Source organism: Microcaecilia unicolor, chromosome 2, assembly GCF_901765095.1.
Source record: "Microcaecilia unicolor chromosome 2, aMicUni1.1, whole genome shotgun sequence".
Classification (NCBI taxonomy): domain Eukaryota; kingdom Metazoa; phylum Chordata; class Amphibia; order Gymnophiona; family Siphonopidae; genus Microcaecilia; species Microcaecilia unicolor.
The window spans coordinates 639,521,007-639,546,255 of record NC_044032.1 but is presented as its reverse complement, the minus strand read 5'-3'; the positions used below and the strand labels follow the sequence as shown (position 1 = coordinate 639,546,255).

Sequence of the window (25,249 nt, the reverse complement as noted above, 5' to 3'; positions counted from 1 at the left end):
GTGCAATGTTCTTCCATGCCAGCCCATCTTCATCAGGAAGATTAAGGTCCTTAAAATTCTGATCGCATAATCTTTATTTTGTTTTTCTTGTTTCCATCATATTTTGAAGGTATCTGTGGTTAATGATAAGCAAACACTTTGCTATGGCAAGTGTCTTCTGTCTTGAAGACAAGTCAGTAAACTGTGAAAACTCTGCTCATCTAATCTTGGCTTATGAGTAGTTTCTGATGTGCAGCATCTTTATGCTTGCCTTAAAATAAATCAGATAAGACTGTGAACCAGCATTCTTTCAGGTATGGCTTGAAAAAAAGGGATCTAGAAATGCAAAGAATTCCGTTTTCTCTAGGACTTGGTAGTTTATTAATACTCTGTGCTAAGAATGGAATATAGCACAGCTACTAACTACCCTCTCTAGTCTTGAAGCTGCTCCAACCCCCTTCCTGCTCCTTTTGGGTCATTAAATGGTTTCATATTTTTGGGGGGAATGTGTTATTATCTCCCTAACATGTCCTCTGTCCATTCACAAATGAACATTTATGATTGGTAGCTGAACGTTTTCTGTAGCACTTTCCTTGGTTTTATGGGCAGACTGGATGGACCGTATAGGTCTTTATCTGCCGTCATTTACTATGTTACTATCATAAGAATTTGATCTCTGGAATACATTTCTGTATGTTCATAAGTAGCCTGTCCCCCCCTCCCCCCCCCCCCCACCCCCCCCCAAGACAGAACAGTCTCTTGATCATCACCATCACTTTCATGGTAAATAACTTGATTCCTTTTATACCTAAAATGTTTCCTTTACATATTTTTGTATGTTTTTTTTTTTTTTTTTTTGTATTTTTCATTCAGAAGAACTTTGGAGTTTTAAAATGTCCTTTTATAATAAACCCTGTTAGCCCTGATTTACCATTACGTATTAATCCTTCTTTCCTATGCTTTTTCTGCCCCGTGCTCGGACTCCATTCCATTGCTGCCTTTTCTGTACAGTTAATTTCACCGACCCAGCGCTGCAGTTCCTTGTCACTTTTAGGCTTTTCCTTTGAAGGAATTTCGGTGTTCCTTTGCATTTTTTTTTAAATCATTTTTTAAAAAACCATTTTTATATCATTTATATAGCAGCTTGGAGGTAAAACCTTGTTTCGGTTTGCATTTGCAGTTTTTACGGACTAAGGTCATTTCAGGATTGGTCTATGAGAGTAGCAGTTCTGCACTGGATTTATCCCCTCCCCACCCCCACCCCCACCCAAGCTTGTTGCAGCCAGTGCCCACATCATGTGAATTTGAATGAAGCTTGTCTGGCACAGTACAAAGCTGTATCCAGTAACAGAGGTGTTTACCATTAGCTGCTTGTTTTAACCATTTCTGAGATGTATTTCCTTTTTTCTTGATCCTTGATAAATTTATGCAGACAGTAAATTCAATGACTTTAAAAGCAAGACATCTAGGCTGTAACGCAAAAGCAAAATCGCTGAAAGATAAGGTATTTTTGTAAACCAACCCCCCCCCCCCCCACTCTTATACTGAGGATTTAGATATTTTTTTTGGGGGGGGGGGCAGTGAGTTCTGAAGTCTGCTACACTAGCAGGAAAGTTAATTGATAGCGTGCCAGGCCTTTTATTGACTGTATCCGGAGAGTCCATTTATACTGAAATCAAACCAACCACAAACACATTTCAGACTTGTACATTAGATTCCTCCTGTCATTTGCTGCATTTTTGCTTGCTCTGTTTCCTGTTAGACATTTGTGCAGTAAGGAGCCTCCTTCAGTTTTTCAGATTTTTCTTTCCACTAAATCAGTACAATTAATTGAAGGCTTACAAATGTAATGTAATTTTTTTTTTTTTTTTTTTTGTAATCTTGTAGGAAAGGCATAAACTCTCCCTCCCTCCAACTAGAATGAGTTATTGGCTGGTTTTTATTATTTTACTCAAAGGTTTCTAAAATGGATCTTTTTAAGTTTTGGCCTGTGTTGGGGCTTCATTTTACTTATTACTAAAAGTGTAAATCCTTGGAAATTGGGCTCATTACGGGAAGCTGTTTATTTTTCTGGTTTCATTTGTGAAGCTGGCACCTTGTTTTCCATCCTTTCTTCCTTTGCTTCTAGTTTCTCAGGTTTAACAAGTGACACCAGTCTTTCAGCTAAATGAGAATTACATGTCCTTAATATCTCTGCAGACACCTTGAACTTCAGCTTATTACATTGTGCTGAGGATTTGGGTGTGATAATATCTGAAGTCCAATTATGTCTCCTTTATTCTAGAATAAACATCAGCGGGCAGAGCTCAGTTACCTAGTTGACAGACCACGACGGGTAAACAGGTATGGACACTTCTCTGAGAAACATATTTTGAGAATTCATCCGTGGCACAGTCCGGATCCATGAAATATAACTCTCAGCAGCCAGAGAGGCTTTCTGTCAGTGTGAAACATTAAGCTGAGGCGGTGTTTCAAAGCCCCTGATTTTTTCAAAGAGAATATTAAATGTATGGTGTTAGTCATATCTTGTGTGACAGGTGCATATCTCAGTTCTATTTAGATTATGTGTACAAATACATACAGTACAATGATCTTTAACCTGTCAAATGCTTACATGTACCCTTTAATTGTTCACGTTTGCCATCTCTTGATGTAAGCATATGTTCTTTTTTCATGTAACCAGATATAACATAATTATAACACATGCCAGAAAAGCAGATGATAATGAGTGGTGGTGTTTTCATCTGGTTTATTAATGTCTGGAAATATAAGCTGCATTTACTTGTGTTGAGGGAAAACCCTCTGCAGCAAAACAGAATTTCTACGGATGCAAAACCCTCAGTGGCCATGTGATGGCAGGAGAATGTTTCATGAAGTTTGGGGATTTTTTTTTTTTTTTCCTAAGGTTCATTCTAATATTCAGATTTTATTTTGATTGTTTCTAGTTCTGCATTCCAGGAAGCAGACATAGTAAGCTCTAAGGACAGTGGTCATGGAGACAGCGAGCAAGGAGACAGTGATCACGACGCCACTAATCGAGGTCAATCCTCTGGTAAGCCTGATAAAAGGAGCTCCGAAGGCTAACTCTTTCAGCAATTATACAAGAGAGGGATAGGTATTAGCATTTCCAAGGCACATCGTAATTTCTGTACTCTGGATGCTAACTTGCTACATGCTCGTTCATGATACATGGGTGGTTACAAACTGCTTAGAAGGTGTTAAAATGTGATTAGGTATGAAGAAGGATCTATGTGTGTGTTTGGTTTTAGAAGTTTGTACTTTATTGGTAGCTGATAATCAATTTTTCATCACTAGTACAAGCTTTTGCAGTTGTATGGAAAACCTTTTATAGTGTAAGTAAGAATAGTGTGAAATTTTTATATTGGTCTCCCCCCCCCCCCCCCCCCCCCCCCCCAGTTTTAAGTATTAATGATTCATGGAGTGTTTTTCATTAACTTACCAGTTATTTTTGCAAGACATTCATTTATCTATGAACTTCTTATGAGAAGAAATTGCGTAGATTTGGTCATATATAAACACATCAGATACAGGAAATAAAAATTTGTGTTCTACCCTTATAATAATAATAATAATAATAATAGATCAGTCATAAACACAAAAACCCCAAGGTGAGAAATGACTTAATGGCAATTGTTTTCGGAAATATGCATAGACGTATTTTATGGAGTATGACCTTAGCACAACAGGGTGGATCATCGTTTAATATGCATATACAGGGCCTGCATTAAAGTGATGTTTGAGTGATTTAGTGTTAAATACGACGTTTGAGAAGTCTTGATAACGGAAAGCACTTTCTACAGAAATCTACAGATGTCGGAGTCCTTCATCCTCCTTGTCAGTCTGTTAGTTGGCGTTGGAAGGGGTTGAGGCAGTCCATGTGGTCTTGTTCGGGATCACGCAGGCTCCAGGCTCTTGCTTGTCTGTTTTTTTTCTGCTGTATTGTGCGCCCTTGTGCAGGGGAAAAAAAAAAACTCACTGAATAGAAACGCCTATTCTTGAGGTCATTAATATGCAGACCTAATGAGAGTTCAGAAGAGCCAAGAGTCCCTGGAGGTCCTTGTGGGACTTCATGGTACCATGAATAGAGCATCTCTTTTATGTCTGGGATGTGCTGGAAGTCTGCATTTGAACAGAGATCCTTTCAGTTTGGGCAGCATATAGGGCTGGTTCATTGTTGCCTTCGTAAACCGTGCATATAGGTTTTGTTCAGCCTGTTCTTTTGCATTACCTGTTGTATATTTGCCGAAGGAGCTAGAAGAAGCTTCTTTTTTTTTTTATTTTAAACACGTTTTTCTGTAAAATATTCCCCTAGAAGTGCAATCAGATTAGACCATAGGCATAATAAATTGTCACAATGAATCTGCAGGAGCTGCTGAGTTTTTGCTGTAGTGATGTAAGGATAAGTGATTCGCATGTAAGTCCAGCAACTGAAATGCATAGATGATGCAGAGCTTGGGAAACGATGAATAATACTATCATGACATGTTTCTGCTTTCTTCCTTAATGTGCATTTGTAGATTGTATAGCATTGATGTGCTGTGCAGGTTAAAGTGGGCAGCAGTGCGGTTGAGGAATGATTGAATGTTTTCATGTGCTCCCAATGTAAGGACGGGATCTTTTGAGCTCTTGCTTACTGTAACCTGCAAAATCGTCCCCCCTCTCATCTTGTACTGATATGTCATTCCTTTTGTGTGTGTTAAGGAGGAGGATTGCGTTATCACTTCACACTTCCTCACCTTCGGTCTCTCTGGCTGTTAGGTTTCATGAAGCTTTCCATTGATGAACTAATTGATTACATGTTTTTCTTGGCGGTGGTTTATTTCCAATTATGATGGATGATTTAATACGCAGAGTGTTTTGAGGGAAGGCTTGCTGTCTGGGAAATGGGTTTATTCTGTAAAAGAAAATATTCTCAGTATCTCTGAATCCAGTAATCTGGAATGCATGGTCAGCCTCTGAACCTCGGAGGCTGCAAGTGGGGAAAAAATATAATCTAGAAAGACATTATCAGCTAGATTTATGAGATGTACCTGTGAGTGCTAAAGTGCAAAGGATTTTTTGTCCCCTCTTTAATGCACTGCAGTTTCGTGGTGTATAGAGGAATACTGTAGGTTGCCTCTGTTCCTGTAGACTGAATCATCTTTCTCCTCTCTCAGAACTACCAAACTGTTCATTTGCTTATGCTATTTATCAGACATACATTTTTTTTTTTTAGAATTAGGTTGAAATTCATTGGTAATGCTCTCATTAGTCTACCTCCAAAACCAACGGCCCACAAGTTAATCCAAGCTTTTGTAAAGTAAATTGATATATAAACCCACTTTACTAAGCCATTGGTTCTGTTTTCATTAGAGGCCCTGTTTACTAAGCCATGCTGGATGCGCGTTAGCATTTTTAGCGTGTTCTAACCATGTAGACACCCATAATATTCCTGTGGGCGTCTACACGGTTAGCGAGTACTCATTTTTAGCTAAAAATGCTAGCGCACCTTAGTAAACAGGGCCCTAGGCCAGTTAAATGTTTTAAAATCCCAGTATAGAATGGGCATTGCCAGAGCAAGTATTCTTGGTAATTCAAAAAAGCTTGCATCTTTGCTGGCTTTGTTAAAGTATCCTGTCTACTTGACTGCTCAGCTTTTGTTTTAAACATTTATTTTTGGCATGCTGATGGTGCACTTGCTCACTCTTTACGTTCTGCTCTTCTGAAGAAGTTGGTGAATTTAAAGTCTGAAATGACTCGGTAATAAAGTGCTAATTTGACATTCTATTGGAAAGTAATACAGCTCTCTCTCTCCTTATATGAAAAATCCTTTCTCCACCTCCTCTGACAAAATGCAAAGCCTAAATGTCCTTTACAACAAGGAACGGTCGTTCAAGGTTCCTTAAACTATTACAAAACAAACTTCCTGTGCTTTGCTGTTCTCTAAGGAGGATAACTAATTTGTGATGTAAAACGCATCTCTAATCATGTGCATTTCTGAATATTTGTGGTTGCGTTCCTTCCTTCAGACAGTGCTGTGTTCATGTGGTTTTCGGGGATTCCTAATGGGTACCGGCAGTGAACGTTTGCAGCCAATCCTGTTGAACGAAGTGCATAGTTTGGAGAAAGTTGGTGTCTTGCGTGGGACTAGTATTTAATAGTACTTCTGTTGCCCTGCTTTCACTTCTTCATACTTTCTCATCTTCCTGCCTCCTCCTTCCTAATCCTTTCACATAAGCACACACGAGGCGTGCAGTTCTTTCCAGGGACGTTAGCATGCCTTCCCACACTGAAGTGGCTTTAATACAATCTAATTTTTCAGCAAATCAATTATGAACATTAATTACATTTCATTGACAGTATTCAGAGATCTAAATTACATTTGGAGTGATGAATGTTAATGTGAATTCAGAACTCCATGAAAAAGAATCCAGTTTTATTTTCCATTAAGCCCACAGCTGCTTGTCCTTCACCAAATCCCCATTTGATGTATGGGAATTGCACACAAGCGGATTTACAGACCCCCCCCCCCTTTAAAAAAATAATAAAATAAATTGCCTGGGACAGTGTTCCTCTTGGAGGGAAGAATGCAGGTGGTGGCTGTACTGAAATTGAAACAAGCTTCATTGAGCTTTCTTCCATTCCTGAAGTTTAAGAACTTAATTTTGATGGAGGATTTTTCTAGCCAATTAAAAGGGACTTCCTATATAATAATTCTCATCTCCAACGTTCTGTGCTTGGGACCGTGGCTCCCTGGAGGTGGTGGTCTGCTAGGCAGACACACACTGACGTCACTGATGTCAGGACAGCTGATTCCAAGGCAAGGGGAGGAGTAGGGAAACACGCGCAGCCTTGGAATCATCTGTCACCCCCCCACGCTACGGCCCCCTCGACCCCCCCAGCCTGCCGAAAACCGGCCCCCGCCGCCGTTGTGGACTGCCTGTGCTGACGGGGGACCCAAACCCCCGACAGCCGAAGTGCTGTTGTGCCCTTCGCGTTGTTCATCTTCTCTGCAAGTTTCTCTGCGTGCGTCTGACGTCAGACGCACGCAGAGGAACCTCCAGAGAAGACGAACAACGTGAAGGGCACAACAGCACTTCGGCTGTCGGGGGTTTGGGTCCCCCGTCAGCACAGGTAGTCCACAACAGCGGTGCCGCGGAGGGAGGCGGTTTTTGCCGGCATGGGGTGGGGGGTCGAGGGGGCTGTGACCCAGTTGTTTTTCTTGCATGCCTTTTCCAACCTGATTCCTTAACCTTAGCTGCTGTTCTCCTCTGTGTTCCTCGGTAGCTTACTGATCGTAATTTTATTTTCAGGTTTGTACGTTAAAACGATTCAGTTCGCCTTTTAACTAAATGTCTGCTTTTCAGACTGAGAGCTTGCTAATAACGCGTGTTGTCATTTTGTAAGTTCTAAATTTAAAAAAAAGAAAAAAGCAATCTATAACATCAGATGAAACAGTACAGCATTATCAAATATAAAAGGTTTGGTGCAATTTCAAATAATTATAGTGTGTGGAATGTAAAAGTTGCTTTCTGCACAGATACAGAACGCTGTATCCATTGACATCTGCTGTTTAGTAAAACGTGGTAAGCAGTTACCATGTGGAGCGGTATGTCTGAAGTGGCAACAGCTACCATGTGTTAAAGTGCATGGTATCTGCTTGCTGTGGAAAAGGGGCAGGTTATAAGCATGGCCAGCAGTTAGTGCACAGTGATTTGCCATGCACTGTCGCATCTGCAGATATTGAAGGCACATTTAGTCTCTTCAAGAGAAGATGGTAAGTGCAGTGGCGTAGGAAGGGGGGGTGGGGCGGTCCGCCCCGGGTGCACGCCACTGGGGGAGGGGGGTGTCGGCTCACTGGTTCCCTGCTCTTTCTGCCCCGGAACAGGTTACTTCCTGTTCTGGGGCAGAAAAAGCAGGGAAGCAGCAGAGCCGACGCAGCTCCCAGTGACGTGCACTGGGGGCGGATCGGCACTCCCGCCTGCCCCCCGCTGCAAGGTAAGGGTACATTTCGGGGGGGGTGCGCTCCGGAGGGGGGGTGCGCCGTGCTGCACCCGGGGGGGGGGTGCGCAGTGGCGACCCGCCCAGGGTGTCAGGCACCCTCGCTACGGCACTGGGTAAGTGCCTTCGCACTCTGATGCAGTTACTGTGGCAATGACACAGCATTGAACCTACCTCCCCCACCCCTCCCCCTCCCCACCTTACCAGTAGTTTTCATGGTGTGTAGCCAGCATCAGTAATGATCCTTAGGCCCACCTGTTGGTGGCCTGGCTTAAAAAAGGTGCCAGTGGCATCTAGCAGAATTCTTTGTGGTGGTACCGCTAGGGAACTCCTTGGTAAGGGTCTGTGAGGTTGGGGAGGAGCAGTGTGGCTGTATTGGCAACACACTTCCGTATGGAAATGCTATGTCAACTGCAGGGGGCAGATGCCGGCCACACCCCTAACCCCAAACAGTTACCACACAGACTTTGCAGTTACTACACTTTAATGTTTGCAACTAACACAAATGCACGATGACTGCATACTGTACCACACTTTAATAAACGAGCCTCATTGGCTGTCTTATTTTTTTTGTTTTTATAAAAAAAGTATTTGATATCAGACACTAGTAAAGTTACTCTCATCTCGTTTGTGCTCTTACTGTTTGCTGAATAGAATTTTTTTTTTCTTACATTTGTACCCTGCGCTTTCCCACTCATGGCAGGCTCAATGCGGCTTACATGGGGCCATGGAGGGTTACGTGACTTGCCCAGAGTCACAAAGAGCTGCCTGTGCCAGGAATCAAACTCAGTTCCTCAGGACCAGAGTCCACCACCCTAACCACTAGGCCACTCCTCCACTGTTGCTACTATTTGAGATTCTACATGGAATGTTGCTATTCCCTTGCAGATCACCAATGTGGCCGCGCATTGAGCCTGCCATGAGTGGGAAAGCGCAGGGTACAAATGTAACAAAAATAAAATAGATACTATTGGAGATTCTACATGGAATGTTGCTATTCCAACATTCCATGTAGAAGTCGGCTCTTGCAGATCACCAATGTGGCCGCGCAGGCTTCTGCTTCTGTGAGTCTGACGTTCTGAAGGTACGTGCAGGACGTCAGACTTACAGAAACAGAAGCCTGCGCAACCTTCTACATGGAATGTTGCTAGTGGAATAGCAACATTCCATGTAGAATCTCCAATAGTAGCAACATTCCATGTAGAATCTCCATGTGGCAATGGAGGGTTAAGTGACTTGCCCAGAGTCACAAGGAGCTGCCTGTGCCTGAAGTGGGAATCAAACTCAGTTCCTCAGTTCCCCAGGACCAAAGTCCACCACCCTAACCACTAGGCCACTCCTCCACTATTGCTACTATTTGAGATTCTACATGGAATGTTGCTATTCCACTAGCAACATTCCATGTAGAAGTCAGCCCTTGCAGATCACCAATGTGGCCGCGCAGGACGTCAGACTCACAGAAACAGAAGCCTGCGCAGGCCACATTGGTGATCTGCAAGAGCCGACTTCTACATGGAATGTTGGAATAGCAACATTCCATGTAGAATCTCCAATAGTAGCAACATTCCATGTAGAATCTCCAATAGTATCTATTTTATTTTTGTTACATTTGTACCCTGCGCTTTCCCACTCATGGCAGACTCAATGCGGCTTACATGGGGCAATGGAGGGTTAAGTGACTTGCCCAGAGTCACAAGGAGCTGCCTGTGCCTGAAGTGGTAATCGAACTCAGTCCCTCAGTTCCCCAGGACCAAAGTCCACCACCCTAACCACTAGGTCACTCCTCCACTGTTGCTACTATTTGAGATTCTATATGGAATGTTGCTATTCCAACATTCCATGTAGAAGTCGGCTCTTGCAGATCACCAATGTGGCCGCGCAGGCGTCTACGTGGTCAGAAGAGGAAGACGGGGCTGATCCCGGAGCAGAGAAGTGTACACCTTAATCTAGTCCCTCTTTTCCTGTTGTTCCTGCCCTTGGTACGTCTGTCCTCTCCTCCGGCTCCATAGTTGCACTTTTTCCTCTTATAGTGGAAGAATAGCCTAACCCCCCGGTATTCAGCTGGTGATGGGCAGTGCTTTTTCTGTCCGCTGCTGGCATTAAACACAGATGTTCAATGCCAGGCTGTTTCCGGCGACCGGCATTGAATATCTGATTTCATTTTTGACCGCATGTCAAAAAATGAAAAGGGGGGGGGGGGGGGGGGGGGAACCCATTCCAGCATATAAATACCAAAATAGCAAAAGGAAGGAATACCATTGTCACCAAAATAATAACAATGAAATCTCTGAATAATTTTAAGCAACCATTTATCTGCTGCAATAGATCCAGCACTGTGACCACATTGGTGATCTGCAAGGGCCGACTTCTACATGGAATGTTGGAATAGCAACATTCCATGTAGAATCTCAAATAGTAGCAACAGTGGAGGAGTGGCCTAGTGGTTAGGGTGGTGGACTTTGGTCCTGAGGAACTGAGTTGGATTCCCACTTCAGGCACAGGCAGCTCCTTGTGACTCTAGGCAAGTCACTTAACCCTCCATTGCCCCATGTAAGCCGCATTGAGCCTGCCATGAGTGGGAAAGCGCGGGGTACAAATGTAACAAACAAACAAACAAACAACCTAAAATACCCAATGGCCACACTGTAGTTTAATAGTGTCTCGATCAGTTTGACCTGCTTCTGGGATAGTCGAAAAGTCGCTCAAAATTGTGTCGACTGTCATCACATCATTAAACTACAGTGTGGGCGTCGGGTGTTTTTTTTAGGTTGTCACAGTGCTGGGTTCAAGTGGTCGTTTTTTATATTTTATGCTTAGGTTAAGGATTTAGTACAAAATTGACAATAAAACCGAGAATAAGGTATAAAAATTGCAAATAAAATTTGATTCTTAGTTTAGTTGTGCCCAACAGAGGCAAGTGATTGACATTTGACATATGGCTGGGATTTGAAACGGTTGGGGCTAAAAGAGGTCTGATGGTCTGTCTCTTATGAATATCTGTTGCCTCTTTGCCACCTTTGTTTTTTATTAGATATCTTTTAAACATTATTCAGAGATTTAATTATTTTTGTCACGGTGGTTTTCCGTTTTTGACTGGGGCAACTTAACCAGTTAAGGGGCTTTTTTACTAAGCTGCGCAGCCGCCTACGCGTGTCCAATGCGTGCCAATTTGAAACTATCACTCGGCTACCGTGTGGCCCGAGCGGTAATTCAATTTTTACGCTAACCGGGCGGTAATCAGCAGTGTACGCGTGCTGATGATTACCGCCTGGTTAACGCGTGATACCTTACCGCTAAGTCAATGGGCGGCGGTAAGGTCTCAGACCCAAAATGACACGCAGCAATTTTTATTTTGCCGTACGTCCATTTTTGCCCCCCTCAAAAAAGGCCTTTTTTTTACAGGTGTACTGAAAAATGGATCTGCACACATCCAAAACTCTCACTTACACTAGCGCAGGCCATTTTCAGCGCACCTTAGTAAAAGGACCCCTAAGTGCTTTGTGGTTAAAGATAGGCCGGCCTATTTTAAACACGAAACATAACTGAATATATCCGCCTAACCGGCTATATCGCACGGTATATCAGGTTATCTCCCGCTGAATGTTCACGGTTAGGCGCTAAAATGCTATTTAACCTGCCAGAAGCCATTCCTGGCTTGTGAAATAGTTTTCAATATTGGACCCTTAATGATTAGTGCAGCGAGCCCAGATCCTGGAGAACTATGTTCAATTCCCACTGCAGCTCCTCGTGACCCAAACCATGCTAGTGATTCCCGTGCGGCAAATGAGGGGAAGCCCATAGGAATTGAACGGACTTCCGCTCATTTGCCACATTGAGAATCGGTAGCGCAGCTTTGTAAAAGAGGCCCTTAATTCTTGTAAATAATTGTCACAAATTGAATGCAGTGAAAAACAGGTTCAGGCTTTCTAAAGTAAACTAGGCCTCTAAAATCATAGCATCTCGCAGTCCTGATACTTCACTGAAGAAATGTGGCAGCCTGATTAACCTTGGCAGAGTTACAGGGTTGGCAAGGGTTGTGTACAGCTGGACATAGGCATATGGAGAAACTATAAAAAAAAATAATTGGGCCAGGTGCAGAAAAGTTAAATTTAAGGATGAGCGAAGCTTGGAGATAAGAAAAACTTACCAAGGTTGAAACTTGGTCCTAATTTGATAAGAGATAAGCAAACTCTCTGAAGTTGGGACTTGATCATAATTGGATGTATGTGCCAAATATGAGCAAAGTGCAGGTGGGAAAGTAAAATGGGACCATAAAAGGTCTGCTACCTAAGCAGTGCCTTAGAGAGACAGAAAGAGGGAGAAGAAGCCAGTAACCGGTGAAGGCACATGTCATCTGTCCTGAAGTGCTGTTCTACCATGTGAATACCTGATTGCCTGTACTGCCTTTGGGTGAGATGCTTATCCTAATAAACTATCTTATCATATCTACTGATTACTGGGTTTCTTTTTAATTAGGGAACCTGCTACTGCTCAGGCTGTGTAAAACCATCATGAGCAGACACAAGGTTGGGGTAATTATTATTTTTTTTTTTGTTACATTTGTACCCCGCGCTTTCCCACTCATGGCAGGCTCAATGCGGCTTACATATTGTATACAGGTACTTCTTTGTACCTGGGGCAATGGAGGGTTAAGTGATTTGCCCAGAGTCACAAGGAGCTGCCTGTGCCTGAAGTGGGAATCAAACTCAGTTCCTCAGTTCCCCAGGACCAAAGTCCACCACCCTAACCACTCCTGCAATCCTTTTCAGGATAGTAGAAAGCCCATGGCTTCCGCTGCCCAAACAGAGGTGGCAGACCTAATTATATTCATTCTCCATTGCCCCAGGTGCAATAATATCTTACATTGGGAGCCTACTAGGGACAGAGAAAGTATCTGCATATAATGTGTACAGCACTGCGTACATCTTGTAGTGCTATAGAAATGATAAGTAGTAGTAGTTATATACATTAAGCCCTAGGACTACCAATCATTACTGCCTGGAACAGTTTTCACCTGGTTCTCTTCCCTTTTACTGGCCTGCACTTTTTCTGTCCAGTTTCAATTGGAGAATTCAACTTCCTATTCTCTTACTTGTGGTGTCCTTCAAGGTTCTGTCTTTTCACGGCTCTTAGCCACCCTTACTCAGTCTTATAATATTAAAGCTTTTTTTGTATGTTAATGCTATTTTGCTGATCTTTCCAGCCTCACCAATCGGTATTGTTCCGAGTCTTCTGCAAGCTGTCTCAATTCCCTTGTCGCATGGTTGACGGAACATAAATTGTTCTCAACCCAGACAGAACAGTTGCATGCTGGATAACTGGTCTTCTATCTCAGTCTTCCCTGATCCTGGCCTTTTAGATCTTCCAGTTCCTACTGTATCCCCATTCCGTCACCTAGGTTCATCTTTGACTCAGTTTGTTTCCAGAATCAGATTTCAGGAGTGGTTTAATCTCATTTTCTCATCATGTGCAGGTTTCGTTACTTGCTTAAATCTCGTGATTTTGCAGCATTTCAGACTTCTGTAGTGGAGGAGTAGCCTAGTGGTTAGTGCAGTGGGGTCTGAACCTGTGAAACTGGGTTTGATTCCCACTGCAGCTCTCTGTGACTCTGGCAAGTCACTTAACCCTCCGTTGCCCCAGGTATAATACTTAGATTGTGAGCCCACTAGGGACAGTAAAAGTACCTGCACCTATTGGTAATTGTAAACCGCTTTGATTGTACCATAGAAAGGAGGTATATGAAATCTACTACTACTATTTAGCATTTCTATAGCGCTACAAGGCGTATGCAGCGCTGCACAAACATAGAAGAAAGACAGTCCCTGCTCAAAAAGCTTACAATCTAATAGACAAAAAATAAAGTAAGCAAATCAAATCAATTAATGTTTACAGGAAGGAGGAGAGGAGGGTAGGTGGAGGCGAGTGGTTACGAGTCAAAAGCAATGTTAAAGAGGTGGGTTTTCAGTCTAGATTTAAAGGTGGCCAAGGATGAGGCAAGACGTAGGGGCTCAGGAAGTTTATTCCAGGCGTAGGGTGCAGTGAGACAGAAGGCGCGAAGTCTGGAGTTGGCAGTAGTGGAGAAGGGAACAGATAAGAAGGATTTATCCATGGAGCGGAGTGCACGGGAAGGGGTGTAGGGAAGGACGAGTGTGGAGAGATACTGGGGAGCAGCAGAGTGAGTACATTTATAGGTTAGTAGAAGAAGTTTGAACAGGATGCAAAAACGGATAGGGAGCCAGTGAAGCGACTTGAGGAGAGGGGTAGTATGAGTAAAGTGACCCTGGCGGAAGACGAGATGGGCATTATCCTTACCCTTGTTCATGCTTTGATCTCTCCTTTGGATTACTGTAATTCTGTTTACACAGGCATTTGTAATCACCAACTTCAACATCTTGAAACCTTTCAAAATAGTTGAAACGCTGCTCTTTTACACCTTTGTTTCTTTGCCTAAGTTGGCTCCCTGTTTATTTTTGTATATGATTTAAGATCCTTTGGCCCATAAGGCATATTATTTATGTTCAGCTTGTTATTTGGCTTCTCTGACACTGTCGTATACACCCTCTCAAGCTCTAAGTTCCCTAGACTCTCCTTGTTTAGTTCTGCCACATGTCAATCAAGCCCACTATGAATTTACTAGACACTCAAAGGACTTTTTACAAAGCCACGCTAGCGTTTTTATCTTGCGCTAAAAATCAGCTGACGGTAAACACAGAGATGCCTGTAGCAATATAATGGGCATCTCGGCGTTTACCACCAACTGATTTTTACCGCGAGCTAAAAACCGTAGCTCGGCTTTTAAAAGACCGCCTCAGCTTTTGATTTTTTTAGCTCCCAGGCCCTGGAATAACCTTTCACGATATATTCATTCGGAGCAATGTTTTCAAAAATTTAAATCATCCCTCAAGGCGCATTTCTTCCCTGCAGCTTTAAGAGATTCTATTGGAGGGACGGTTATCTAGTCGGGTGTTTGTTGCTACACAACATTTAAAATCTGTCTGTTTGCTCTTTGGGTGCATGATTTGTTCTTTCCTGTCTTTTCATGAAACTTATTGTTTTTATATTTGTATACCACTTTGACCCGTTCATTGGATTAGGTGGTATATCAAGTTACATAAGTATTGCCACACTGGGACAGACCATAAGGTCCATCAAGCCCAGCATCCTGTTTCCAACAGTGGCCAACCCAGGTCACAAGTACCTGCAAGATCCCAAAACGGTACAAAACATTTTATTTGCTTATTCTAGAAATAAGCAGTGGATTTTCCCCAAGTCCATTTTTTTTTTTTAAACTTTATTTATCATTTTTCAAAATTTTACAAGCAATAACTACTTGAATAAGAAAAAAAACAGTCAGAAATTCTTAAAGTAAAATATTTTAAGGGTAAATCAAAAGACTTCACTTAGACCACCATATTAGGGGGGAGGAGTCGTTATTAACTTGGAAGATAAGATTCCTACACATTATTTAAAGAAAGACATGGCTAATTATACTCCTTACTTACTTATTCTATAAGTTACCCATTTAGAAGTACTCAGTCTGTTAGACATAAACCGGCTTTACATTATCTTTTTTGATCTATAAATTGTTTTAAATGTTCAGGAAAAAGAAAAACATATTTAACACCCAGATACTTTATATTACATTTGCATGGATAGTTTAAATTGAAGACAGCGCCTAATGCCAAAACATCAGCTCTCATTGCAAGAAAGTCCTTTCTTCTGGCCTGTGTTTGTTTTGTTACATCTGGGAATACCCAGATTTTCCCTCCATAAAAGGGAGTCTGTAAATTCCTTAAGGCCATCTTTCTCACCAAATCCAAATCTTGTTGGAATACAAAAGATACCAATAATGTTTTTCTCTCCGTTGTCGATGTAATAGATGAATCTAATAAATCTGTCACATTCAAGTCCCCTTGTGGTTGAATATCGGTATTCTTTTTGTAGGTAAATAGTAAATTTTATTCACAGGGGGTATGTTGTCAGATGAAAATTTCAAATTTTCCACCAAATATTTCTTAAATATCTCCAAAGGAGAATATACTGGTGTATAGGGGAAATTCAGTAAACGGAGATTTAATCTCCTATTATAGTTTTCAAAGTTCTCCAATTTATTATTTATTGCATTTGTATCTTTTATCAACTTAGCAGAGATTTCTTTCAATTTTGCATTTTCTGCTGTTAAATGGCTAATCTTATCAGTTAGTTCACTTTTCATCGATACAAACGAAACAGTTAAGTCCTGAACATTGCTCACCAAACCTTCAATCTTGCCCATCGATGTCTGAACAGACTGTAGTGTCTCCCAAATTGCCTCTAAGGTGACCGACGCAGAGGAACCCTTACTTGGGTTCTGCATTGTTGGATAAGGAGTCTCAGATGAAAAAGAGACCTCAGCAGAGATCCCGACTGCAGGCCCCACACGTGTGCTTCTTCCTTCGTTCTCGCGAGGATTCGGAGCACCCCCGCTGTCTGGTTCTGCTGGCTGCGGCGGAGGGTAATGCAGAGGAGGGGACAACGATACGTCCTGTCCCAGGAGTTCGGATTCTTCCTGCTCCGAAAACTCAACGGGACCTCCTTCCGCTATATGTAAGGAGCGCACGAGGTAAGTCTCCAGAGTAGGCTGGTTCGGTGTTGAAGTTAGTGTCGGTTGGGTCTTAGCTCTAACCAAACCCTTCCTCTTTGTATGCGGCATAATAATTTCAGAAAAGAAATGTTTAGAATAAGAAAAAAACCCTCAAAGAGAAGGTAGAACCGCTCATTTCTCCGGAGCTACTCGTGGAGCTTTGTCAAAGCCGCCATCTTGCTCCGCCCCCCCCCCAAGTCCATTTTAGTAATGGTCTATGGACTTTTCCTTTAGGAAGCCATCCAAACCTTTTTTAAACCCTGCTAAGCTAACTGTTTTTACTACATTCTCTTGCACCAGATTCCAGAGCTTAATTACACGTTGAGTGAAGAAATATTTTCTCCGATTCGTTTTAAATTTGCTACTTTTAGCTTCGTTGTGTGCCCCCTAGTCCTAGTATTTTTGGAAAGAGTAAATAAGCGATTCACATCTACCTGTTCCACTCAACTGATTATTTTATAGACCTCTATCACGTCTTCTTTTCTCCAGGCTGAAGAGCCTAGACACTTTAGCCCTTCCTCAGTTTTTTGCCATTTTCTCAGCAACCTCTGTGAAGTAAATTTATGTACTTATTTAGTCATCATTTATATATTACTATTTTATTCTATTTCGTTTTTTTCTATCCTGCTAATTTCACTCAAAGTATCAAAGCAGGTTACAACATGTAATCATTTCATTAAAATATCATTCACACTTCAAAATATTTCTTGAATAAAAACGTTTTATAGACTTTGTGGAACTCAATTCCTAGAGTTCCACAATTTGACTGCAGAATAGCTTAAAGGAACTATCAAGAAAACGTTTACACTGAATTTTGTTCACTGAAGGAAGAGCTAGATTTAAAGAATAATGACCACGAGTAGGTCGATCTAGAGAAGGATAGTCGATCAGAGTAATGTGGTCAGATGGATTACTATTAAACAATATTTACTTATCTTAAATTATGTTGATGTTAAATGACATTTTAGCATTACTACCTAGTGATTTTTGGGGGCCCTTTTACAAGGCGCGCTGAAAAATGGCCTGCGGTAGTGTAGACGCGCGTTTTGGGTGCACACGGAATCATTTTTCAGCACACCTGTAAAAAATGCCTTTTATAAAAAATTTTGCTGAAAATGGACGTGCGGCAAAATGAAAATTGCTGCGCAGTCCATTTTGGGTCTCGGACCTTACTGCCAGCCATTGACCTACCGTAATGTTTCAACGCGGGTGGTAATGACCTACACGCTTCAAATGGCACTTGGCATATCGTGGTAGCCAAGTGGTAACTCCATTTTGACGTGCGTTGGGCGTGTGTGGATGCTTACTTGGCTTAGTTAAAGGTCCCCTTTGTGTGTTTTATTTATTTATTATTTATAGCATTTATATCCCACATTTCCCACCCACGGGCAGGCTCAATGTGGCTTACAGTAATCTACAGAAATCATACATCAATTCTACAACAAACAGTCAACGGCATTGATGTTAAAGAGACTAGAGAGTAATAGCAAAGGTGAATGCGGAAAGAGAAATTGAATTCAATAGGCAGAGTCGGGGGCGGGTCTTGAGTGTAAGCTTTCTCCAAATAAATGTTAAAAATGTTCGAATCTGAACACAGTAAAATAACGTCATTCAGACAATACAATTAACAGTGTGTCAGAATTTCACAGTCACTGTGAAAACTTAGTGTCCACCCCCAGCTTTAACGCAGACCTTCAGTCGCTTTTGGAAGTTCTTAAGAACTTTGCCAGACAGTATCTGTGACAGACTGTTGCAGATCATTTGCAGTGCTTCCTTGAGTTCGGCATTGTTTGCGGCTTTGAGTGGAGCTTGTGATATTCCTCCAACAGTGGCTCCCCAGTGGAGGAATGGCCTAGTGGTTAGGGTGGTGGACTTTGGTCCTGGGGAACTGAGTTCGATTCCCATTTCAGACACAGGCAGCTCCTTGTCACTCTGGGCAAGTCACTTAACCCTCCATTGCCCCATGTAAGCCGCATTGAGCCTGCCAGTGAGTGGGAAAACACAGGGTACAAATGTAACAAAAAATAAAAGAGATACTATGGAGATTCTACATGGAATGTTGCTATTGGAGATTCTACATGGAATGTTGCTATTCCACTAGCAACATTCCATGTAGAAGGCTGCGCAGGCTTCTGTTTCTGTGAGTCTGACGTCCTGCACATACGTGCAGAACGTCAGACTCACAGAAGCAGAAGCCTGCGCGGCCAAATTGGTGATCTGCAAGGGCCGACTTCTACATGGAATGTTGCTAGTGGAATAGCACATTCCATGTAGATCTCAAATAGTAGCAACAGTGGGAGGAGTGGCCTAGTGGTTAGAGTGGTGGACTTTGTCCTGTGGAACTGAGGAACTGAGTTTGATTCCCCTTCAGGTACAGGCAGCTCCTTGTGTACTCTGGTAAGTCACTTAACCCTCCATTCCCCCTGTAAGCTGCATTGAGCCTGCCATGATGGGAAAGCGCGGGGTACAAATGTAACAAAAAAAAGTCTGTGACTCACTAACATAAGCACCTCATTTTTTTCTCCAAATAATAGTAGTTTTATAGTGCAAAAATAGCTTAGTGGTCACACTAAGAAGTCTGTAACTTCGCTGTGTTTGAAGATAACTTCAGTCCACTCGGCACATAATTGTGGATAGTAACAACGAATAAAGCTGTAAAATTTCACATTGAAACTCCAAGCGGTTGCTGAGAAAACAGCAAACAACTCTAGGGGGTTATTTTTGGTTTTTACTCAACCTATACGTCCCTCTAGTTATACCCATTTGGTGTAAGAATTCTCTTCTTTAATCTGAAGGGAACACTGGAGGTTCAGGAGGCTCTTGAATAAACTTCACAGGCTGAAGGTAGGACCCGACGGGGCGAACTGGATTAGGAACTGATTGACGGGCAGAACGCCAGAGGGTGGTGGTTAATGGAATTTGCTCAGATGAGGGAAAGGTGAGCAGTGGAGTGCCTCAGGGATCGGTGCTGGGGCCAATTCTGTTCAATATATTTGTGAGTGACATTGCCGAAGGGTTAGAAGGTAAAGTTTGCCTTTTGCGGATGATACTAAGATTTGTAACAGAGTGGACACCCAGGGAGGGGAGTGGAAAAGGATCTGCAGAACCTAGAAGAATGGTCTAGGTTTGGCAATTAAAATTCAATGTGAAGAAATGCAAAGTGATGCACTTAGGGAATAGCAATCCTCAGGAGACTTATTGGTTAGGCGGGGGGAATCTGATAGGTACGGACGGGGAGGGAGGGATCTTGGGGTGATAGTATCTGAGATCTGAAGGTGATGAACAGTGTGATAAGGCGGTGGCCGTAGCGAGAAGGTTGCTAGGCTGTATAGAAGAGGGTGTGCCAGCAGAAGAAAGGAGGTGTTTGATGCCCCTGTATAAGTCGTTGGTGAGGGCCCCACCTGGAGTATTGTGTTCAGTTTTGGAGGCCGTATCTTGCTAAGGATGTAAAAAGAATTGAAGCGGTGCAAAGAAAAGCTACAAAAATGATATGGGATTTGCGGTACAAGACATATGAGGAGGAGACTTGTCGACCTGAAATGTATACCCTAGAGAAAGGAGAAACAGGGGTGATAATAATACAGACGTTCAAAATATTTGAAAGGTATTAATCCGCAAACAAACCTTTTCCGGAGATGGGAAGGCGGTAGAACGAGAGGACATGAATGAGATTGAAGGGGGGCAGACTCAAGAAAAATGTCAGGAAGTATTTTTTCACGGAAGAGATTGGTGGGTACTTGGAATGCCCTCCCGCGGGAGGTGGTGGAGATGAAAACGGTAACGGAATTCAAAATGCGTGGGATAAACATAAAGGAATCCTGTTCAGAAAGGAATGGATCCTCAGAAGCTTAGCGGAGATTGGTGGCAGATCTGGTGGTGGGAGGCGGGGCTAGTGCTGGGCAGACTTCTGCGGTCTGTGCCCTGAAAATGGCAAGATACAAATCAAAGTCAGGATACACATAAAGTAATCACATATGAGTTATCTTGTTGGGCAGACTGGATGGCTGTACAGGCCTTTTCTCTGTCGTCATCTACTATGTAATTTCATCAAGACAGTAATTTGAGGGATCATTATATAATTAATATGTAGGGACCAGTTTGGTCTTGTCATCCTTACAAGGATGCTTTATATTAGTTTTGTATGAAAGTGATGGCTTTTTGCAGCATCCATACAATGCCTGAGAATTTATCTAATTATCATTCTAGTTTTTCAAGGATTGCTGGGTTTCTTTGTGTTTTTTTTTTTTTTTTTTGCATATCGTGACAAGAATAAACCTTGCTTGAAACCTGACGTTTGTTGGATTGTATTTCAGTTTTCCAGTTTTCTTCCAGTGCTGTCTCAAGACCTTTGTATTGTCAGAAATTGCCTTCTGGAGTTCATATAAGGGTTCATTTTTGAAACATCCAAAAAGCAGCAGATTTTTTTTTTTTTTGCCAAAATGTCCAAATTGCTATTTTCAAAACCCATTTTAAGACGTTTTTCTATGCAGTTTGTTCGTATGCAGTGTGTCCAAATCACAAGGGGGGGTGTGTTGGGGATGGGATTTGGGTGTTCCAAAAACGTAGACGTTTTTCAGCCATAACGAAGCAAAGCAAAATCGTCCAAGGCTAAAAGTTAGACGTCTTGGTCTGGACCTATTTCAGTCACGAATAAGTCATGAAAAGGTGCCCCAAATGACCAAATAACCACCTGAGGGATTAAAGCATGACCTCTCTTACTCCCCCCCCCCCCCCCGTGGTCACTGATCCCCCTACCACCCCCCCAAAGATGTGAATGAAACAGTGATGTGATAAGTTCCTTGTATACCGCTAACTCCCTCTGGACAAAACCAAAAAAGAAACGAGAATTAAGACATAAATTATTTAAGCAAATACATCTTTAAGTGTTTCCTAAAAGAAAGATAAGTGAGAGAGCCATGCAAATCCTGAGGGAGGGAAATCCAGAATTGCTTTTGCTGAAAGCAAAAGGACATTTCCAAATCTGTTTAAATCGAATACCAGTAAAAGAAGGCAGTAACAGGTAAAATGGATCCCTAACTTTCAACATTCTGAGAACAAGGAGAAAAGAAATTTAAAAAAATATTCTGGAGCAGAGCCATAAAACATTGTAAAAATCAAACAGGGAAATTTTAAATAAAAGCCTAAAATGGATAGGAAGCAGCTGTTGAGCATAAGATCTTTTTTTTTTTTTAATTTTATTTATAAGAATTTAATTTTACAAGCACTAAAATAACTTGCCAGAAATACAGACAAAATAATACAAGAATTATTTCAATCAGGTAATTATAAACTCCTCCTTAGACCACAAAATAGGGAGAGTGAAACAAGACAAGGAGATCAATTAAACAACAGTAAACAAAGAAAACGGGGTATTAAACCTGATTATCCCCGTTATTTATTATCTGAATCATTATTCCACATTGATCGTCTGGTTGGCTTCTTCAAACCCAAAACGGTGTATATTCAATTTATTTCATTGGAAACATACTTATTGTCCAATATTAGTGGAAATAATACAACTGATTTCATTTTTTATCTGTTAAAACCAGAAATTATTTAACAATACAACACTTGAGTCTCTAATCCAATTCCCACTGATTAAGGTAATCCCAGTTTCACAGGCTTCACTCCTTTTGAATTAATATACTAAGAAGCATCATTTCAGAGGAAAAAACTTTGGGAGTCATACTCGGAACTCTGGGAAAACAACAAACTCGATATTAATCATCTGTAATAACATTCATTTTGTTCAAATTTTTCTGGTCTATTATCATTTTCAAAATCTTAACCGTTTCCTAGTCCTGTAGAACTTCATTTGCTGTATCAATTTTTCATTCTCCAAGGATTCGATTAGATTATCCATGTGGCTCACTAATAAGATTATATCGGAAGCAAACTTATTTACTACCACCGTTAGGTCCTGGAGCGCCTTCCAGATGATATTCAATGTAACCTCCACGGGAGCCAAAAACTCCAAGCTGATAGCTCTTACGGGTTTAGGAGTGGCACCGCTGACACTGGTTCAGCTGTAAACGACTTCCGTTTCAACATGCACTCCTAACTCACTCCTCCACTCCTTTGGACATGGTGGTTAAATGATTCGGGAGCGATGAAGTTGTTTCCAGGTCCAAGAGCGTCGACGCTCCTTCGCTGGCGCTAATCAAAGGACTCACCAACCCAGTCATCTGTGGGCAGCTCGTCACGCAGCGGTCCCACACTTGCTGCACAGGGGACAAAACGCTGGCCATCGGCGGCTGACCCCCCCCCGATTGTCCCCTTCCTCTCAGTTAAGGTAACTGCAATTGCAGAGAGGAAATTTCAAATAAACAAAGTCAAAACTTCAGAGGTCAGCTGGGCCGTTGAGTGTACGAGCTTCAGGTCGCCATCTTTTCACTCTCCCTAATTGGGACACTCTTTGTCTGGTTTCTCCTCAGAGGCCTGTCTGATATGGGTAACCCTTCAGCATAGCCCTCTGAGTCATTGAAACACGGAAGCCCCTCCACCACTTACAAGGTGGTGTAACAGGGAAATTTTAAATAAAACCCTAAAGTTCATAGGAAGCCAATGTAAAGCAGGTCCCCCCCCCCCCCGTTTTCTATTTCTGTTGATGGCTCTCTCATTCTCCCTGTCTCCGCAGCTCGAAACCTTGGGGTCATCTTTGACTGTTCTCTCTCCTTCTCTGCTCATATCCAGCAGATTGCCAAGACCTGTCGTTTCTGTCTTTACAACATCCGTAAAATCCGCCCCTTTCTTTCCGAGCACTCTACCAAAACCCTCATCCACACCCTTGTCACCTCTCGTTTAGACTACTGCAATCTGCTTCTTGCTGGCCTCCCACTTAGTCACCTCTCCCCTCTCCAGTCGGTTCAAAACTCTGCTGCTCGTCTCATCTTCCGCCAGGGCATACTACCCCTCTCCTCAAGACCCTTCACTGGCTCCCTATCCGTTTTCGCATCCTGTTCAAACTTCTTCTATTAACCTATAAATGTACTCACTCTGCTGCTCCCCAGTATCTCTCCACACTCGTCCTTCCTACACCCCTTCCCGTGCACTCCACTCCAAGGATAAATCCTTCTTATCTGTTCCCTTCTCCACTACTGCCAACTCCAGACTTCGCGCCTTCTGTCTCGCTGCACCCTACGCCTGGAATAAACTTCCTGAGCCCCTAGGTCTTGCCCCATCCTTGGCCACCTTTAAATCTAGACTGAAAGCCCACCTCTTTAACATTGCTTTTGACTCGTAACCACTTGTAACCACTCGCCTCCACCTACCCTCCTCTCCTCCTTCCCGTACACATTAATTGATTTGATTTGCTTGCTTTATTTTTTTGTCTATTAGATTTGAGCTCTTTGAGCAGGGACTGTCTTTCTTCTATGTTTGTGCAGCGCTGCGTATGTTTTGTAGCGCTATAGAAATGCTAAATAGTAGTAGTAGTAGTAGCTAAAGCAAAATAGTTTGGCTGTCGTATTCTGCAACAAGTGTAGTTTGAAACGACGTTTTAACGTAAGAGAAACATACAAAGCATACCAGCCTGTATGACAGAATGTTATGGCCAGTTCTATTAGAGTAGCAAGCAGGTCTCCGGAGTAGGTTAGTGGTCGGTTCAGAGCACTGTAAAGAAGGGGAGCCAGTCCCATATCCCACAATGTGGGGGAAAGTGTGAGCCTTCCAAAACCCATCAGAAATCTACTGTACCCAGATATAGGTGACCCCTGCAGGCATAAGGGCTAGTGTCAAGTTGGGTACAGTAGGTTTTTGGAGGGCTCACCGTACAGTATAAGGGGGAAACAGTGAGATGTGTACCTGGGACCTTTTATGTGAAGTCCGCCGCAGTGCATCCTGCTGGGATGTCTGTGTGGCCAGTCTACTAAGAATTCTGGCCTCCCATACATCCCAGTGACTAGCTTTTGTGTGTTTTCCCCCTTGGACTTCTTTATTTTTATTTTTGATAATTGTCACAAAAGAATAAAAAGTACTGAACACAAATCGTCTAGGAAATGGCCATGTTTGAAACAAACGGACACTTTTCTGGTTCGAACATCGCTATGTTTACCACTTGATTTTTGGACGTTTTCAGCAAAATGTCCAAATCAGATTTAGACATCGTATCGAAAATGCCCCCCCAGAGTAGTACAATATGTACAAGCTAGAGGCTGATCAAATTTCGGTTTCTGGTCCAAAATCTGGATTCAGCCATGTACATTTTCAGCTGAAGTCAAAATTCCCCCCCCCCCCCCCCCCCCAATTGAAATTTGTCGCTCTCCCACCATCCATAGTCTAATGGCCTCGTTGGGACAAGCGTGACCCCCACTTGCTCCTGCTGGATTTGTAGTCAGAATGGCTGCCGGGGCCTCCTGTGGCAGTTTGCACGAGGTCGTAGTAGCCATTTTGAGATTTGTTTATATCAAGGGTTTATAATTTCTGATTGTTAATTTCTTCATTTGATTCCTTAAGTCTGGAGACAAGTTGGTGTTTTAATTATTACAGTTCTATGGGCACTGAAATTCATGGTCTCTGATTTGTGGCAGGGGCATAGCCAGACTTCGGTGGGAGTGGGGTCGCGAGCCCGAGGTGAGGGGCACATTTTAGACCCCCCCCCCCGCCGCCCCGCTGACCCCCTACCATTGCCGACCCCTCCCCCTGCCG

At 42.5% G+C, this 25,249-nt stretch overlaps 1 protein-coding gene across 2 annotated transcripts in view; it reads left to right on the top strand.

Moving 5' to 3' along the window:
- Positions 1–25,249, top strand: part of PCDH10 (protocadherin 10) — a 203,919-nt gene that overhangs the window by 3,756 nt on the left and 174,914 nt on the right. The window contains exons 2-3 of one of the 2 annotated variants that reach the window (XM_030191733.1): positions 2,264–2,322; positions 2,925–3,031. The exons of the other annotated variant lie outside the window; for it this stretch is intronic. Of the exons in view, the coding sequence (XP_030047593.1) occupies positions 2,264–2,322; positions 2,925–3,031 (166 nt within the window). The remainder of the gene's footprint in view (positions 1–2,263; positions 2,323–2,924; positions 3,032–25,249) is intronic. 2 annotated transcript variants of the gene reach the window in all.